Genomic DNA, 18,620 nt, shown 5'->3' with positions numbered 1-18,620 from the left:
TGCATGGGGCGGGTGAGCCGGGGAGGTGAGGAGGCGGCGGAAGCGGAGGGCGTGAACGGATCCGGCCACTGCCAGAGCTCGCCGCCTCGATCCGTGTCTCGCCGGCCGCGCCTGCTCGCTGGTGTGTGTGAGGTTGGCGAGCTGAGGAGGTGAGGAGGAGGAGGAGGCGGGGAGGTGAGGAGGCGAGGCAGAGGTGGATGCACGTGGCGGGCGAGCCGGAGAGGTGAGGAGGCGGCGGAGGCGGAGGGCGTGAACAGATCCGGCCGCCGTCAGAGCTCGCTGCCTCGATCCGTGCCTCGCCGGCTGCGCCTGCTCACCGGTGCGTGTGAGGCGGGCGAGCTGGGGGGTGAGGAGGAGGCGGGGCGGGGAGGTGAGGAGGCGGAGGCGGAGGGAACGAGGCAGAGGTGGCCAACACGCTCGGTGAAGAGAGAAAGAGAGAGAGAAAATGAGATGGGGGGGGAGGGCGGCAGGTGGGGGATAAAGGAGAAAAAAAATCTAATAACCAGGTTCCACTGCAAGTAGTTTGTATAGAGTACAAGATATAAAGGATGATATGTGCGGAAACCTGCATATGGTGGAGAGAATTTGGATAACCAGACAGGAAAATTTCTTTTAGATGATAAAAATAGAGTACCACGAGTGCGGACGGCCTAAACCCGTCGCCACGGGACGCCGCACGAGCCAACCTGCCGCAGCGCCCTCCAACGTACTTTTATTCCTGCTCTAAGTATACGTAACCGTCAACACATCAATCATTTTGCTGCATATTTCCAACTAGACGCGGCGTAGCGCGCAGTTTACGTAGTACTTAATGATGCACCAAGGCTCTGCCACTTTCGGTGGTGCAAATTTAGTCCAAAAAACATGGGCATCGTTAAAGGTTAAGCTGTTTCTCCGGCTTGCCTTTAAGGGGCGCCTCTAGACTGCAGAGAGACGATGACGCCACGGCCTTGTAGCTGCCGTAGCTCGCCACCTTTATAATCAGGCGCACGAAACAGTTAACCACATGTTCGTCCCTTGCCCATTCACCTTGCAGGGTTTTGGGAGATGATTCTGAGGCGGCTTGGCGTGACGCCCACGCCATCGAAGAACAACTACATTTAGGATCACTGGAGACATGCACGGCTTCAGTTCCCGGCAAGCGTTCGGAAAGGTGCAGATACACTCTTTGCGCTGGTAACTTGTCAAGTCTGGAAAAAGCGGAATGCCCGCCTGTTCCGAGGTGACTCACAAGACCACCAACAGCTGCTTCTGGAGATCAAAGCCGAAGCAGAGGTGTGAAGGTGGCAGTGTCCGCGGGCTGTAACAAACTTTCTACGTTTCTTCTTTGTTAATGCAATGGTGCACATTCCTCCTGCGCATTCGACAAAAAAAACTTTCTCTCTTCCTAAAATGCAATGATTATACCTTTATTGAGATATATATCTAGTTTCTCAATAATAGTGATCTTTTCACAACAAACCTAGAAGTACATTTATTTTAGGATGTAGGGAGTAGATGGAGAGAAAAAATGACTGTGATACATTAGTTCTTATTTGGTTCACAGGATTAATGCATTAGTCCTTGCATTTTAGTCCCTAAAAATCCAAAGGGGCTAAAAGATTTAGAAGTGCATGTTGGGACTAAATCCACTAGACCCTTTTGAAGATATTTATTGGGACTAAATGCCTACTTTTCCGGCCGCTACTCCCGCCATCTCCACTGGCACCTGCTTCTATAGAGGTAACATGATTTTTTCTACAATTTATTTAATAACTTTTAGTCCCTTTTAGTCTCCTATTCTAAATAGAAAGGGTCTAAATTTTTAATATTTTTTGTCTAAAGACTAAAATTAGTACTGTAACTAAAGGATGCAATCAGAGCCTTATTCTCTTAAGAATTGTTGAAGAGAACAAGAAAGGGCCGGCCAGTGCACGCAAAGCGGCAAAGGTAAAAAGAAAAGCAAAATCCTGATAGCTACCTGCAGAAGAATGCCAAAATAAATACCTCACCTCGACACCTCCACTTGCCATCTCCCTTATCCCGCACTGGCGCGGGTGGGAATGCTCCGCGCGCTACCAGATGCGACGCTCACGCTCCTACTGCCCCTGCGCTGAATAGTAAGTTCCAGATCACTCGATTCGTAATGCGCCTGATGTGGTTTGGTCGTCCTGGGATTAATGGGCCAGGAAACGCGCCTTTATTGGGCGTGTTTCTTGGGAATTTGAGGACGATTTCTTAGTTTTGATGAACCCTGCCTTGGGATTTGGCAATTTGGAACCTTAGATTTTTCTTGTCATGCTGCATGATTCTTAGGCTTTTAGGCATGTAATTGCTATATTTTTCTCCAATATCGCTGCTCAATTTGTGCCTTCGCTCACCGGTCCCGTTGTGAATTTCTCTATTTGATTTGTTTGCAGATAAAAAGCTGCCAAAGAGGTCAAATGGGGGCGTTCTTGAGCTCCCAAGCCAGCAAGAACCAGCCACGGGAGCACGGGGAAGCTCCGGGACCGGAATCCTCCAAGAAGCTGCGGCTGTCGTCGATTCCACCTTATGGCCATGGTCACCCGCGGCTTATCCCCGGGCTCCCAGACGAGATCTCGCTGCAAATCCTCGCGAGGATGCGGAGGATCGGATACCTCAAGGCCAAGATGGTCTCCCGGAGCTGGAAGACCGCCATCACTGGCGCGGAGCTGTACTGTCTTCGGAGGGAGTTTGGCATGGCCGAAGAGTGGCTCTACGTACTGATGAAAACGGCAGATGATCACAAGCTGATTTGGCATGCTTTTGATCCGGTTAGCAACCAATGGCAGAGGCTGCCACTCATGCCTGGGATCAGTCATCGAAGAGGGGAGTGCAGGAGTGGTGTCTCCTGGATGGGATTGGGAGATCTGGTGAGCGCCGGCATCAGGATCTCCGATGCTATCAGAGGCTGGTTTGGTCACAAGGATTTGTTAGACAGTATACCGTTCTGCGGCTGCACCATTGGCACCGTTGATGGCTGCCTTTATGTTTTGGGCGGCTTCTCTAGAGCTTTCGCGATGATGTCCGTGTGGAGGTATGACCCCATTGTCAATTCATGGCAGGAGGTGAGCCCAATGAGCACCGGGCGTGCCTTTTGCAAGGCTAGTCTGTTAAACGACAAGCTGTACGTTGTTGGTGGTGTGAGCAAAGGCAAGGATGGGTTAACTCCACTCCAATCCGTCGAAGTATTTGACCCAGCAACCGGGTTTTGGGCAGAATTGCCAGATATGACATTCTCCAAAGCGCAAGCTCTACCGACTGCCTTCCTAGTTGAGCTACTGAAGCCGATTGCTATTGGCATGACCTCATACAGAGGGAAGCTATATGTTCCTCAGAGCCTTTATTCCTGGCCCTTCTTTGTTGATGTTGGTGGGGAGACATTTGATCCTGAGGCAAATTCATGGGCAGAAATGCCTGTGGGCATGGGCGAGGGTTGGTCTGCAAGGCAGGCTGGAACAAAATTAAGTGCTGTTGTAGATGGGGACCTGTATGCCTTGGAGCCATCAACTTCTTCTGACAGCGGTAAGATAAAGATCTATGATCCTCAGGAGGATACTTGGAAGGTTGCTGTAAGCCAGGCACCTGTTGGGGACTTTCCCGAGTCGGAAAGTCCATACTTGCTTGTAGGATTTCTTGGGAAGCTCCATTTGATCATCAAGGATGTGGACAACACAATCAAAATTATGCAAACAGCCCTTCTGAAGCCTACGGATGTGGCAGCCTCTTCAGCTGGCACAACCTGCCAAAACCCAGATGTCTCCTTGGAGCAGGAAACAGATGTTTGGAAAACCATTGCAACGAAGAATATTGCAGTTGCTGAACTCGTCAGCTGCCAGGTTCTCAGCATCTGAGTTGCTCTGGATCATTGTATCAATTATGAATATGTTTCTGCCATACATCTGATCTGTTCAGGTAACTTTTTGGGGCTTCAACCTTAAGAACAGAGGATCTGCATCTTGTGTTACAGATGTGATCAGTGAACTGCAGAAAGTAGTGTGCCGGCAATTTACATATGTATGCGCACTTTGGGTAATTCAATTGTATAAGCATTTTCTTTAACTCTTATGTATGTATATAACATCACATGAGATTGGTGAAGGCCGTCGCACTTTGTCCAATTCCAAAGGCAATAGTGCTGATATCTGATCGCATGTTCATTGTTCAAACTGCTGGTAAATTCTTGTGTTCATCCCTTTTTGTCTGATTTCTTATGGAAAGTATGTAGAATGATCTCATCAATAACCCATTTGGACATTGTTTCAGTTTTGTTGATATTCTTCTAATACCCCATAAGAGACCTTTGTCTTTGTTTTTGTTTCCACCATCCAGCGACACCTTCCAGAACCTGGAAATCCTTTATTGCATAAAAAACTTAAGTATTCCCTTTGGTCAGTTAATTTTTATGGTTTTCTTTGCCACATCACATATGCCAATCTCAAGTTAACAATGCATTAGTACACCAGTATGCCTCACGCTTAAGAAGACTGGTCTGTCTTTTCTTGTTGGAAATCTGTTCCTGACTTGCTTTCAGAGTCTTGGATCTATACATATGTTCTTTATTGCTTATTTTTTTCTTTGGTTTGACATGGCGGCACATAAGGGTTCCCCATCATAACATTATCAGATTCAAGAGCGGGGAAGTGCCAGTATGAACTGGATCCATGCTTTCCTCCATGCTTTCCCGATGCTTTTCGCACATTTTGCTCTGGTCGCCGGCTTGCCTTGAAACTATTGCTGGTCAAAAATGTGAGGCGCTCAGTACAGCCGTATGTGATCTGCAGACCTGGGTGTGGTTTTTCTATTGACTCCTGATGTCACTTGTCCCATGTTGCTACCTGTCAATTGTCAACAATAACTGTGAAAAGAAAATTTGTAGAAAGCATATCATGATTGTGATGTTAGCATCTACAAAAATGGCAGGTAGCGTTTTTCAAATTTTAAACAGTTGGAAATTGATATGCACATCGTTCAGCTGAGAAATCGCGAATGCTGGATAGAAACAGTCTGTATGTCCAGCAAACATTTTAGGAACAAGATTCAACACCTTAATGGTCTATCTGGTGAACATCAATCTAATTAATTAATTATTGAATCTTATATGAGGAAAGGCAACATAATTTGGTTGACACGACTAGTTCAAGAGTTTAGAAGGTCAAAAACATGATATGTTATCCTGAAATAAAACCCATGTCAAAGACATACGGATCTTTAGTTTTCACATCAGAACTTCATGAAGAAGAAAATGAATGGCAGAAAGTTCTTTCTGTTAGGCAGTACAACCATCTGATCAAGGAGTTGTTCCGATCAACGTTAATGATTCAGCAGATGTGAATAAACTCTTTGAAGGCTGCTGGTTGTTGGCACAAGATAATTAATTAACAGGAATTTAGCCGAGCTGCAGGGGTTGAACAAGATGTTACATTTATGTATATCACATTCACATACGACTCTACAATTGATACATATGTTGAGATTCTACTGATATTTACATTACAAAATGTGTTCATTGCCGCCGCAGAAGATTGTTTACAAAGCTTGCAACTGGCAGATATTTTTTCCTCTCCAGTTTTCTCTTTTGTTCCTATGATTTCCACGGTGATTGGTTCTTCAGATTCATTTCGAGCTTCTGCCTTTCTCCCTCCACCTCGGCAAACTGCACACTGAGCTCTGAGTACCTGCCCTGCATCTCTTTTAGTTCACTTTCTACTGCTACTTGCCTTCGCTTAAACTCGATAGTATCTTGGATCAGTTCATTGATGTCCCTGAAGCTTTGGAAGACTGCTGCTTCGTCATTGTGCTGCTTCAAGAATGAACTAGCAAGGAACAAAAAGAATCAGTAAATATAGGGTTTAGTCAAATTTAAAATAAAAGGCAAAAGAAAAAAAAACGCCACTTGAATGTAAAAGTTACCTCTGAAAAAGGATGTCTGTTTTCTTCTTTGCTTGGAGAGCTTCTGCAAGCTCAAGTTCCAAAGCAAGTACCCTTTCCAAGGCATTGCCAGATCCAGGAAGCTCTTTAAATGATGGAAAAATACTTTCCAAATGCTCATTTGCCTAAATTAATAACAAATGCAAAAATGAGAACTGTTGGAGTACAGGTCACGTTTACTATAGCTATTGCAAACATACCATATCAAGTAGTGACAATGTCCTTTCCAAACCACTGAGTGATGGATCAATAAGATTAATGTCATGAGGTAGAAGAGGAGACAGATTCTCATTTTTCAATCTTTCCAGCTGCATATAAAAACAATTTTCATTAGTATGTTACTGATGTGTAAAAACATATAGTTTCTTAAATGGTCTAATGGCAGTTAGAAACATACTGAGCTGTAGTACCATAGATTCTTGGGTCACAATGATGTTGAGTTAATGTTACCAATTCAGTTATCTCATAAGTTGCATGTAATGCAAATACAGCAAGCCAGCAAATTTCCAATTCAAGTTATGTCCATTGAGTAAAACAAGCAAACCAGCAAGTTCATATAATATGATAAAATCTCAGCACCCTGAATATAAGTTGTAACAACTATACGTGTACTAGCATCTGTATCTTTCTGTTTCCATATAGGAGCCTGGGAAAGAAACGATAGGCTCACATTTTTCCATATGAAATTTGATTTTCACACAGTATGCATTACAACCTGAAAGAAATAACGCACCAAGAGATGTTTCATCATACCTCCTTCTGGAAAAGGTTCAATTCGGTTGCTAATTTCTTATGCTCTCTAGAAATGTCTTTGATGTTATTGCCATTCAAATGATTCTCTATTGATGATACACATTCCTTATCGCAATTCTGTGAAAGTAGCAAAATAAAGTAAGCCGAACAAGCAGTCACCACTACGAACAAACATTATTCATTGTAGAACAAGAGAATGAAGAACAAAAGATATAATGAATTGGTAAGATATATTTGCATCAGTAAGATAACAGGTAAAAGCACAACGTGTGATCTATAACATTAACCTAGATGCAAGTCGTTCAGGATATCAACATGGTCTACAATATGACACTTTCTGACTAGTCCTTTGTATAAAATGTGATATTTTTAAATAGAAATGAATATAATTATGAAAGTGTTTCCATTGATGAATCTAGTGAAATCAACCATATGTTGCCAATCGACATAGTTCTTTAAATATTAATGATCAAAGATGAAGAAAAAAATTTGGAATCATTAAACAATTCACATTTCCAATCAGTACAGTTAACAAAAAGAAAAACAATTAACAAACAGCTTTCTCAAATTTGAGTAGCAAAAAGGACTTGTACTACCTACATTTATTTGGGAGTTGGGTCTATCAAGGTTGGAGTTCAGTGTCTTGTAGGTCAGCTGGGCTTTGTCCTGTCTAGGGTCACACAAACTTGGCCAGTAAGCTTGACAACCCAAGCAACGGTTAAAATCCCAGACACACTCAGGCCAGTCATAAATATTGAATATACTCCAGAAGATATTTTTAAGCTGACTTAAACATTTTGGCATGTCAGAATATTGACCAATTCCCTCGCATGCTAATAATATATATTTTACGAGCTAGAAAGGGGCCTCATTCTAAAATTTCATATGCTGGGTCATATTTACCTACGCCTCAAGGCCACGAGGAGGTTTATATGACATGCCAAATATATCAAGTGTTGTATTGTGCTACATGGTTTATACAGCAAGTCTGGCAAATATTTTTAAGCTGTCATTTTCTAGGTTTTGCCATAAGTCTGACAATATAAGTACAATAACAAAAGGCAAACAATTCGTGGATCAATTACCTCCAAGTTCTTGCTCGCTTCATCCTCACCAAACTTTCCAATATCATCTGCTCGAGACAAATTTGATGTTAAGCTTCGGCTCTTAATTTCACATTCCTGTAACTCTGAATCCATTTCTATTGTACTTGGTGTGGCCTTTGATGCAGACTCTGCCTCGTCATCTCCAAGAATATGCCCGATGGACGTGGTTACAGGGGTGTATGATCCAGAGCAGTCATGTGATATGTTCTTGTCTGTTAATGCCATATTCTCCAATAATTTCTTAACCAGATCAAGTTCCACCCTTATTCTGTTACGTTCCTCACAGCACTCCTCAAGAGAGACTTCAATCTTCAGCTTTTCTTCATTGCAGCAATCTAAGTTTAATTTTGTGCATTCTAGTTCTGTCATCATGCTGTCATATACATTCGACAATTCTCTTTTATCAGCTGATAAATCATGCATCTCCACCTCCATTTCAGAAATTTTCATCGACAACTCTTCAATTCTCTTAGCAAGAGCAATCTCATTTTTCTTCCCAGTTTCAACATCATCCAAAGCATTTTGCAGCTTCAGCAGCATCTCTTCAGCATATTTTTTATTCACAAAAACTTGACCTTTCAGCTCTTGAACCTTCGATTCATACTGCTCCTTAATAAATGCAATTCTAAGGGAATCTTGTATGGCATGTAATGATCCTTCCTTTTCCTTTCTTCCAGCTTCGGCCTTTTCTTTTAGCTCTCTCAAATGGATTGACAAGTTTTTGAACTCTTCTGCCTTCAGACTTTGTTCGGCAAGTTTTTGGGTGAGATCCTTGTTGTGTTCGATTAAATTTGTCAACTCTTGCCTTTGATTCTGTAGCAATGATGACATCACAGCATGTTGTTCCTCCAACTTTGACCTAAGAATGATGTTTAAAATTTCAGTCTCATCTTTTGTGGACTTCGAATTATCAACCTGCTCTTCAAGATCTGCCAGCAAGACTCTAAGCTGTGAAATCTCATCATGATCCTCCTCTATTTTCTCACTGTTATCTACTGCTATGTCACAAGACTTGTTATTATTTTCTTCGGTCAATGCTTCCTCATGTCCTTTCATAAGCTCCTCAAGTTCTTTCTTCTCTTGACTAACACTGCAGAGGTTGATTTCAAGAGAATGGATAGCTGCTTCAAGCATGCTATTTCTATCGTCCAATTCTGCTTGAGTAGACATGTGAACCCGTAATAGTTCTTGAGCATCTTTGTTTTTGAGTTGAAGTTTCTCAGTGTCATTTCTTAACATATTAAGTTGCACAACAGCCTCTCTTACCTGATTTCTCATATAAATCGCTTCAATCTCAGTGGAAAGCATGACCTCGAGAACTATTCCTAACTGGTTTTCCAGATTTGAAAGTTGGGAGTGAAGAGTGCGATTCTTACAGCTGAAGTCCCTTTGGATTTGTTCACTCTGCAAGAGCGCATCTTGCATTATACTGTTTGCCTTTTCCATGTCCAAAAGCTGGTCTTTCAGACGAACTGATTCTGTTTTCTGCTCATTGAAAGAAAGTAGGACCAGATCCTTCTCACCAAGCTGTGATGTAAGATTTGCAAGGGCAGACTCAAGTTCTTCCTTAAGGCTCTTTTCTCTTAGCAAATTCTCACCAGTGCATCTCAAATCATCATGCAAAAGTTTGATTTCACTTTCCATATGCACTAACATTTCATCTTTAGACTGTAATGACTGAGTCAAGGTTCGGGTATCCTCCTCATATTGAGCAAGACATATTTTGGTCCTCTCAAGTTTCTCTACAGTGACACCAAATTCTTTCAATTTTTCAACAAGAGCCTCATTCTTACTAGTTGCATGCTGCAGCTCAACTTCCACTAGTGACAACTTTGATGATAAACCACTATTGGTAACAGAATATTTTTCATGAGAATCTGAGCTAATCCTAAGTTTGTGAGCAATGTCCTGCAGTTCTTGCTGAAGCTTCTCTACAAGTTCTTCAGAAAAGTTTAGCTTCTGATTTGTAGCATCCAAATCACATACGTACTTCTGCTTCATATCATGCAGTTCTGATTCCGCCTTCTCTAACCTTCGCTGCAGAGCATCATACATTTCCACCACTGTTTCCTTCTCCTGTTGAACATGAAGGACCTTGTTACATGTTTGCTGATGGAAGAATTCCAAGCTTTTCATCACAGCAGCATAATTATTTCTCTCAAGTTCATGCTGGAAAGATGCCTCATCTAAGCCTGAAATGTTAACTTTCTTGTTAAAAGACATAATTTTAGAGCAGAGTCCACCCAGTTGATCTTGAAGGGATGTAGAAAACATCTGTGTATCATTGTTAATGGAGGATTGCTTATCTAACTCGTCTTTCATGGCCTCAAAACCTTCTCTTAATGATCTGAGCTCACCCTGAAGCTGGTCGGTTAGTAGACTTTCTTTGATTAAAAGGTTCTCGAATCTCTCCCGTTCTTCAGCGCAGACCTTGTACTTGCTTTCACAAGCTCTATGTTCCTGAACAAGTCTTTCAGACTCTGTGAGCTTTTCCATAAACAAAGCATTTTCAACTGTAATATCATGGAGTTTTGCTTCTAATATTTGGTTCCTCACAGTCAGATCATCACACTTCAAAATATATCCTGCTTCGCTTTCTTTGACACTTTTGGCTTGGTCCAATGCAGAGCTCAACTTGAGCCCTAGAGTTTGTTTGGCATCATTAGAGTCATGAAGCTTCTTTTCTAACATGTGCAACCTTCCCTGCATGCATTTGATTATATCCAATGCAGCATAGTGAGATTCACGTAGCACATCAGAGAATACCTGGCACTCCATGTTGGCAATAAACATTTCTAAAAGCTCAGACTCCATAGTGCAAGAGGCCCTTTTTGGCCCTACCTTGTTTGAGTGGTTCCCCCTTGAATCAGTATTACCATGTACATGAAATTCTGATCTCACACGGAGCTCTTCAATCTTTAATGCCCGAAGGTTTTTCTGGCCATCCATTTTGTCCAGAGTACAATTGTTTTCTAGAAACGCTTGAGGTCCTTTCTCTGCATATAGATGTTCAGGTCCAATTTGTTTGACACCAACACTGCATTGTTCAGGTTTTTTATTGCCACATAAATCTGCAACAGCAGAGTGTTCTTCAGGCAAACTATCACAATCTTCTAAAAATGATTGCTTTGCTAGAGTTTCATTTGACTCATACATAGAGAGAACCTGAAATGACAGTAACTCAAGGTCTTTCTGTAGACGTTCCACAGCTGCAGAATAATTGAATCGAACCCTTTTGAGTGCAGTTTCTGTAGCAAGAGCCCTCCTCTCAAGCTCCTTATTTTGAGCTTCTAAAGCTGTTCTGTCCTCAACAAACCTCATTAACTGATCATTCATTTCCTCATGCATTTTTTGCTTCTGAGCTTGGAGGACAGAAACAGTGTAGAAGCAAGAGTTATGTTCTTTCTTGAGATTTTCTAATTCAGTTGCTGTCTGCTTCTGGCTCTCCTCAAGCTTATGGATAAAGGATTCATAGTAGCGCTCCATGTGGCTCATCTTATCCAGGAGATTCTCCTTCTCAGTTTTTGAGTTCTCCAGCTTCTGCAGGAGCTCACACATCTTCTCTTCCATTGTGCCTGTATTACCACCAGAACTTTTCTTGAGGGTATCATGATGTGCTGAATTTGATAGATGACTAGTATTTGAAAGTGGAACCAAATTTTCTGCATAGTGATTTTCTTTGACTTGTCCTGGCTGAACACCTTGCTTGAGGTTCTCAATGACACGCTGAAGTGCCCCCAGATCAGCGAGAAGAAAATCAAGATCACTTGCTTGTAGTCCATGGAGAGCATTGTTTCTGGTCTGCTGCAGTTTGCTTTCGAGAAGCAGCAAACCTTGCAGCCATTCAGTTTGGAGATGATGTAAGGGATCAGTAGCAAGAATATCATTACCATACTTACTCATAGTATTATCTTCTGCATCGGATTTTTTCTGCAGAACTTTATAGGATCTCATTTCTTCCAACTCTTTTTTCAGTTTAGAACATTCTGTTCGGAGCAAGGATACTTCAGTAGTGAGCTGATTCCGTGACATAAGTTCAACAGCGAGCTGTTGGGCAAGGCCCTGCGTCTCAGTGCCTAACTTGTCGGTAACATGCTCCAAAGATGTTGCTTCTGTCTTAAGCTGAGAAAAAGCTGACTCAGCCACCTCCAATCTGGTTCTAAGGCGGTTATTCTCATCATGAGCAGTAGCTAGATCTTTATCAGCAGAGTACTCAGGACTCCAGCCATGAGTCCAGTCATTGCTCCCCTGTGGTGAAAGGTGTTTACCCCAACAAGCTCCCTTCTCTGCTGAAGGACTTTGACTGGTAGGACAAAGAGGTAGGTCACCTGAGCTTCTAAAGCTACTGATTTCATGTGCACCATATGGATCATTCTTTTCAGTAAAAATGCCATCTGAAGTATGCGACGAGTTTTCATAGTCTTCAGTTGACCCCGCAGAATCTTCTACAAATGGGAACCCTAGAGAAGTTTCTTTTAGCTTAATCCTTGTATTAACCTATTAAGCATGAGACAGGAAAGTCTTATCACCAAATCAGCAGAAACAATGCTGACCAAATCATCAATATTATTCACCAACCTTATCGGTGCCGATGTCTGATGATGCCGCGGCAACTTCAGCAGGATCGTGACTTCTTTGGTTCAATAACTGCTGAGAACTTCTGGCCCCAGTTTCCCTTTGCTGCTCAAATTCTCTGTAGCATAAAAATAATTTAAAAGGATTGGAACCAATAGTTTCTTTTGTAGAATAAAATACATTGTTGCATGGTGAGCAAACCTGAAACCAGTTTTAGTATTGAGAAGTTGTGCTGTGATCTGAAATTGTTTGATCAAAGAACTACGTTAGAGAAAAAATAGCAGCAAAACTGTTGAACTAATTATCACCATAGAATAAATACTTTTTTTATGACTACTAGAGTACTAGACTACTAGACTACTGGTATAATAAAAGAAACATTTTCTAAGATTCATACATTTATTAGCGTCCCCGAGTCGGAACCACGAAGAGGAAGTGCTATGGAAGCAGGTTTCAGTGCTTCTGCGAATTCGGCAAGATTGACATCAACCTCCCCAAGAATACTTGACCTTGAAGTCCCCTGTTTTTTGCACGAATATGGGGAAAGACGTAAACTTCACATATTAGTAAATTCATCCAGTGCTTAGTTTGACAGAAATCAACATCTTGATTTAACAATACCATTTGTAGAGACAGAAAGACAGAGAAAAACATTAACACAAATTTTAGAACACACCATGGCCACAACAAGCTTATAGAGCTTGTCATCATATGTCTTAGTCCGAGGATCCTGAAGAAGCCGTGTTGCTTCATAGATAGGATCTGGCCATTTGCAGCTTCCGTTCCTGACATTTGCTTTATTTGTTTTTGCAGTCACCTTCCCTGTATCAGCAGAGATGAAGGACAAAAATAGTTTGTCCCATCCTGTTGACGGAATCTGCAACCAAAATTTTAGTGCAACAGATTAAACCTCCTTTGCAGAAATAAGTTATGTTCACTTATACTGCACAAGCAAGATTGGTAAAAAGGAAGTATAATTTGACAAAAAGAGATTAAACCAGGAGAAGAAGAAATAATAGGATCAAAATAAATGTATCAGAACTCACATTTGTAGCATGGAATTGCAGCCGGAATACAACCTTGACTTTGGTCTTTTCAATCTTCCATTTTGGTACTCTTGACATTGTGACAGTATAAACGTCTCTCAGATAGTTTGCAGTTTAAAAGTCTCTCAAGTCTCAAGAGTTGCAGTTTAAACATCTCTCAAGTGTAGATGGATCAACATTCTTTTTTTTTTGTCTGAAAGCAAAGGCAACACAAACTTCCTCATATCAACAAATGTAATTCATGTCCTTTCAGATATAAAAGGGGTAAAATTCGCACAACAAACCAGAAATCATCAAACATGGACTATATTCTGACCATGAACAACAACATATAAGAGATCAAACAGTAACACCAACTGCCATATTCTGGTGTAAGCTAATGGGGTCTGATAAATGCTAACAAAAGCCCCAAAACACAAATGGCCAAGGGGATCCTGCAGCTACATATATGATCTAAGATTGGTTTGGTCATTTTATACTCTGTACTTTTGAGTATTTGTGTGTGTATTCTATAATCCTAAAACTCTGTTCTCCTAATGCAATGATACACAGATCTCCTGCGTGTTCGAGAAACAACACACATAAAGATTAAGTTGATACTGCTTAAGCCCTTCCCAATTTCATATCAGTTCCTTATAAGATAAGGCCCGTTTATCAGTAGTGCAGTATGTCCATTCAAATGTAAAGCGTAATGCAAAATTGAAAAGAAGAACCACCTCATCGAAATATAGCCACACTAAGGATCTCTTCCACCTTTTTTATTCGTGTAACTCTAAAGTGACAACATTGTGAACAACATACTAACTTTGAGTATCATGTGGCTAATCGAGCTGGTAAGATTCATGTCTTTTAACGATCCTAGTTTGCAAGTTATGAGAGTCTGTTTGTAGCACTTACAGGATTGTAGAATTTGTTTTCATGCCAAACCAATCTATCTGTGCCGCAGGCCCCTGCCGCGCCAATTGAGAGAGAAGGGAAGAGAGGAGAGGGGGGAAGAGAGGACGACGCCGGCGGGACCTGAAATCCGGCGGGGGGGCTGCAATCCGGCGGCGCGGCTCCTCCACCAGCCACTCCCGCCTCCACGACTGCTACTCCACGCCTCCACAGCCTCCAATCGGAGCTCCGCCCGGCCGTCGATTGGAGCAAATCGTGGCTGCCTGGCGGGTTCCTCTGCTCCTCCTCACGTGGCTCTGCCCCTTTGCATCCTCTGCTTCCTCCGCCTGCAGATCTGCACTTCCACGACTCACCTCTACAGCTCTGCCCCCCAAGGATTCGTGGCTGCTATTCCACGACTCACCGGCCCCCTCCCCAATTCATGTATGTGTGTTCTCCCCTCTCCTTCCTCTGTTCTCCCCCCAATCCTCCCCTACTCTTTCCTCTGCTGCTCTTCTTTTCCTCCCCCTCTTCCTCTGCTTTGCTTCTTTGTACTCATGCTCTGCTCCTCTCTGCTATTTGTAGTGCCATCTAGGAATAGATAGCTCATAGTTGTGCTCCTTTCTGCTAGTACATGCCCTTGTAGTTGTCTAATTGGTGTGATTATGTGCTTGTCTGTCTGAACCTTGCTGCATAAGAGATGGACTTTGCAGCAAAAAAAGTATGCATCAGTGTATGTTTGTGCTGTCCTATGGAAGGTTAGGGTATGTGTATAGTGTCGCCTCGCCGCACGCCATACTCGCCTAGGCGTCTGGAAGGGGGTGGGTCGCCACGCCTCGCCATACCGCCGTAAAAACCATGCAAACAACACCCTCAGTCCCTCGTAAGCAAGGTACCATTTTTACAAAGGGAGGACAGACATATATTGTTGGAAAATACTAAGCACCAGTGCAAATGCAAGACCATGTCTAGGCAGTAGGAACACAAGATAAAGCAATCATATAGGCAGGACAATGTAACAATTGAGTAAGTTGGCTCTCATCCAACCAGAAGGACATTAACTGCAAAGCTCCTATTCTAAAAGAAAAAAAAAGAATTCAATGCTATCCAGGAAGAGTTCAGATGTTTCGACAAAGAATCCATACAAGTTGTACTTTTACAAAATATCATACCTGAATCATATGGAAAATATTGAAAACTCAGGATCACCTCCAAAAAGATCTCGTCTTTACACTAAAGATACACTTGAGTTGAATGAGTGTTCTAAGGGATCCCGAAACAATAAAGCCAATCAGCATTGTACAAATGACCAACCAAAAGCATTTCCAACCAACTGCAAAAGCTCTAAGATTTAATCAGGAAGCAGAACCAGCAAAGATCCACCAAACCCTCCAAAAGTGACTGCTTTTCTAATTTACTATTCATACAGCACCTGAACCAGAGCACTAGGACAAGATTCAATGCTGTAAGTGTAGCATACTGAAACAAATGCCCTAATAATCGAAGAAAAGTTAATCCTTTGCTCAAGATGCAAATGTTTATCGATACAGAGACAGCTTTTGATTAAAACAAAACAATCACCAGCAACCTTTGCCCTAATTACAGATCATTGGATACGGCAGGAGCTCCCACAAACCAGATTGGATGGACGATCCCAAAAGAAATTACTGGCACGTACTAAAAGTATCTAATCTAACAACTCACAGACTATGAGGAAAAGTTCGAACCTTTTGCGCTACACAACTCTGCAACAGCCTACCAGTACATCTGCCAACAACATTTACTCCCTTGTTCGAAATGCCTGAGATTTCACTAATAAAAATCAAATGTACGCATTGCTTCGAGATCCAACGAAAATAGCAGCAAACCCCACATTTAGACAAAACGTCCCCGAAAGTTAATCTAATCACACTTATGAGCCCACAAGATCCCGGTTTTCCCACCCATGAATCCAGAGAAGCCCAAATGGAGAGCCGCCGGAAGCAGCTGCTAATCCCACCGGCCCCGAAGGCGGAGCATTTGGCAGGGAAGACGCAAGATTTGGGCGGTAAAGGAAATAGCAGATCATTCGTGCGAACCTCAGCTTTCGAGAGATCAGTTTCTCCTCTTCTTCCTTTCTCGCCACAGCAGAGCACGCGAAGCAGCTCCCCCCGCGCTGGAGCACGCCGCCAGCGCGAGCGCAGTCGCCTCCGCCGCGCCCCCCGGCGCCGCGGCGCCGCAGCTGGAAGCTCGGGTTTCGAAGGGTTGTTGGGCCAGAGAGAGAGAGAGAGAGAGAGAGAGAGTGGTGGTACTGATTTAGCTGGGACTGGTTGTGGGGGTTGTTGGTGTTAGCCGCATGCCGCATGACTGCAAGAGAGAGAAAAGGACACCCAGAGAGAGAGATAGAGAGAGTGGTAGAGATTTTAGAGAGAGAAGGCACGGACGGCTTGGATTAGAATTTAGAAGTAGATTATTAAGCGGACACACGCCGGTTGCTTGCTTACCGGGGCAGCAGCACAGGGAAGAAGGTGGTCAGCCAAGGCAGCAGCACAATCATGGCGTCCGGTCGCTGCTTTGCTTGATTATCGCATCATTAAAACAACTCGTTTCGCAAGCTATTCGCAGCACTACATGTGTAAGAGTGTAAACGTACTGTAATCACGCACCTGCTTCTGTACTTTATGTTTTACTTTTACTATTCCCTCAGTTCAAAATTATAAGTCATTTCAAAAAATTTGGAAAGTCAAATTTTTTAAAATTTGACCAAATTTATATAACAAGATAATAATATTTATGATATCAATTAAATATCATTAAATTTTTTATTAGCTATATTTTCATAGTATACATATTTGATGTTATAATTTTTTGTATTTCTCTCTATAATTTTGATCAAATCTTGAGATGGTTTGACTCACTAAAATTTTTAAACTAATTTATAATTTGGAACAGAGGGAGTATTTTTTTTTGTAGCGACCAGAGGAACTGGTTAAACTACTACTTTCCCTGCTTAGCCTACATAACAAGTACCAGGAGTCTAGGAGAGTGAGCTTCGTTAAACATTTTTCACCCCTACCTCCAGAATAAAAAGTGTTAGTCTCGTTTTAGCTTAATTAATGGGTCTCTTTACAATTTAAGACAGTTCTCGCTTCAGTTTTCCGTAATGATTTATTGAATTGCCAAGAAATTATGAAAAGTTTGCATTTCAAATATCTAAAGGTAGAAAAGTGCAGTGGTCAATTAATTTGCGGACAAGACAGAAAAGGTTCTAGTATATTACAATTGCACTCTCAAGAATTTTCACTGGAACCAGTTATGATATTATACCATTAATATTATCTCTTTAATAATATGTAGGCAATTAAAAATAGTATACCCCCATATAACAACGCATTAATTAGCATTTCTGGTTTTATTCCTCGATCGAAGTAAATCAAGTGCAGTATTCAAGAATATAGCGACGTACTAGTATAAAAAATGAGTACTTTTGGGTACTTTTATTTTGAATTTTTTTCTAGCCGTTGATATATGGAAAATATTTATAAAAATTAAATTAACTTAGTATTCTGTCGTACTTTTTGTACTTGGTCCTACGTTTTGATGGAAGTACTAGGTATTTTATTCTAGATATTTCTAGTTACTTCCTACATTCACCGTTATAGGATTTTATCAGATTGATGGATCCTATTTTTTTCAATCATTGTAAAATTTCTCAAAAAGTAGACATGCATTTTGTTTACTTACATATTAGGGTTGCTCACAAACAGTACATTTTCAGCGTACAATTATAATGGCATTAGCCGGATCTTGCGGTGTAGTTTGGTAGCGGAGATTGCGTGGCGATTGATGGACAAGTGCTGGGCAGCTAATGTTGGGTGATGAAGGGTTACTTCAATTAATTAACATGATTGCGAATATCATCATTATCCTTTTTTTTCTTTTTCTTTAGGTCAAGGAACCTTTCTGTACTTGTAGCAATGTCACATTGCAACACGCAGAATGCGAGAATATAGAATAAGTACACGTTTTAATCCTACTAACTAGAGATTTTTCATAGGAAAATCTTCACGTTTCAGATGACATGCTCTTGTGCTTCAACCCCACAATCTTGAATTTTGGTTACCACAAAAGAGATTGCTAAACAACTTCAAGAAAAAAAAGGAGGGATACAAAATGGGTAATATATTTTATCCAATGTTTGTATACATCGAAATGAAATAAATATGGATTGGGATAGGGAAATGAGCATGCTTTTCCTGGTCGTCTTATCCCGACCGGAGGGGTGTAGGCTTTCCGTAATCGTCGTACTCTAAATTTATCCTCAAAAAAAATATTCTTGCATGGTCATCAAGATTCT

The 18,620-nt window shown here is 41.7% G+C and overlaps 2 protein-coding genes across 6 annotated transcripts; one reads left to right on the top strand and one right to left on the bottom strand.

Moving 5' to 3' along the window:
- The first annotated feature begins 1,937 nt into the window (after nt 1-1,937).
- Nucleotides 1,938-4,197, top strand: LOC120693263 (F-box/kelch-repeat protein At1g22040-like). Its single transcript, XM_039976675.1, has 2 exons — nt 1,938-2,099; nt 2,400-4,197. The coding sequence occupies exon 2, from the start codon at nt 2,424-2,426 to the stop codon at nt 3,852-3,854; it is 1,431 nt and encodes a 476-aa protein (XP_039832609.1). The 5' UTR covers nt 1,938-2,099; nt 2,400-2,423; the 3' UTR covers nt 3,855-4,197.
- Nucleotides 4,198-5,357: 1,160 nt separating this feature from the next.
- LOC120693262 (sporulation-specific protein 15-like) lies at nt 5,358-16,608 on the bottom strand. Of its 5 annotated transcripts, XM_039976673.1 has the most exons (13): nt 16,363-16,580; nt 16,012-16,085; nt 15,457-15,617; nt 13,412-13,604; nt 13,042-13,242; nt 12,763-12,885; nt 12,567-12,604; nt 12,369-12,483; nt 7,770-12,287; nt 6,685-6,801; nt 6,132-6,239; nt 5,914-6,056; nt 5,358-5,816 (listed from the first exon to the last, which is right to left on the bottom strand). In XM_039976673.1, exons 4-13 carry the CDS (start codon nt 13,487-13,489, stop codon nt 5,585-5,587), a joined length of 5,673 nt encoding a protein of 1,890 aa, XP_039832607.1. In that variant the 5' UTR covers nt 13,490-13,604; nt 15,457-15,617; nt 16,012-16,085; nt 16,363-16,580; the 3' UTR covers nt 5,358-5,584. The 5 variants fall into 5 exon arrangements, 4 of the variants coding, with proteins under 4 accessions (XP_039832607.1, XP_039832608.1, XP_039832606.1 ...); XM_039976674.1 differs by lacking the exon at nt 16,012-16,085 and having other exon boundaries at nt 16,363-16,608; XM_039976672.1 differs by lacking the exon at nt 15,457-15,617 and having other exon boundaries at nt 16,363-16,557.
- Between the last annotated feature and the right edge of the window lie 2,012 nt (nt 16,609-18,620).

This window comes from Panicum virgatum, chromosome 9N, assembly GCF_016808335.1.
Source record: "Panicum virgatum strain AP13 chromosome 9N, P.virgatum_v5, whole genome shotgun sequence".
Taxonomy (NCBI): Eukaryota; Viridiplantae; Streptophyta; class Magnoliopsida; order Poales; family Poaceae; genus Panicum; species Panicum virgatum.
The sequence above is the reverse complement of the archived record's forward strand: the minus strand, read 5'-3'. Positions and strand labels throughout refer to the sequence as shown.

Coding starts and splice junctions, on each gene's coding strand:
- LOC120693263 (XM_039976675.1), top strand. CDS start 2,424: ATGGGGGCGTTCTTGAGCTCCCAAGCCAGCAAGAACCAGCCACGGGAG.
- LOC120693262 (XM_039976674.1), bottom strand. CDS start 13,489: ATGTCAAGAGTACCAAAATGGAAGATTGAAAAGACCAAAGTCAAGGTT. Junction 13,243..13,411: donor TGCAATTCCATGCTACAAAT/GTGAGTTCTGAT, acceptor TTTTGGTTGCAG/ATTCCGTCAACAGGATGGGA. Junction 12,484..12,566: donor AATACTAAAACTGGTTTCAG/GTTTGCTCACCA, acceptor TTTATGCTACAG/AGAATTTGAGCAGCAAAGGG.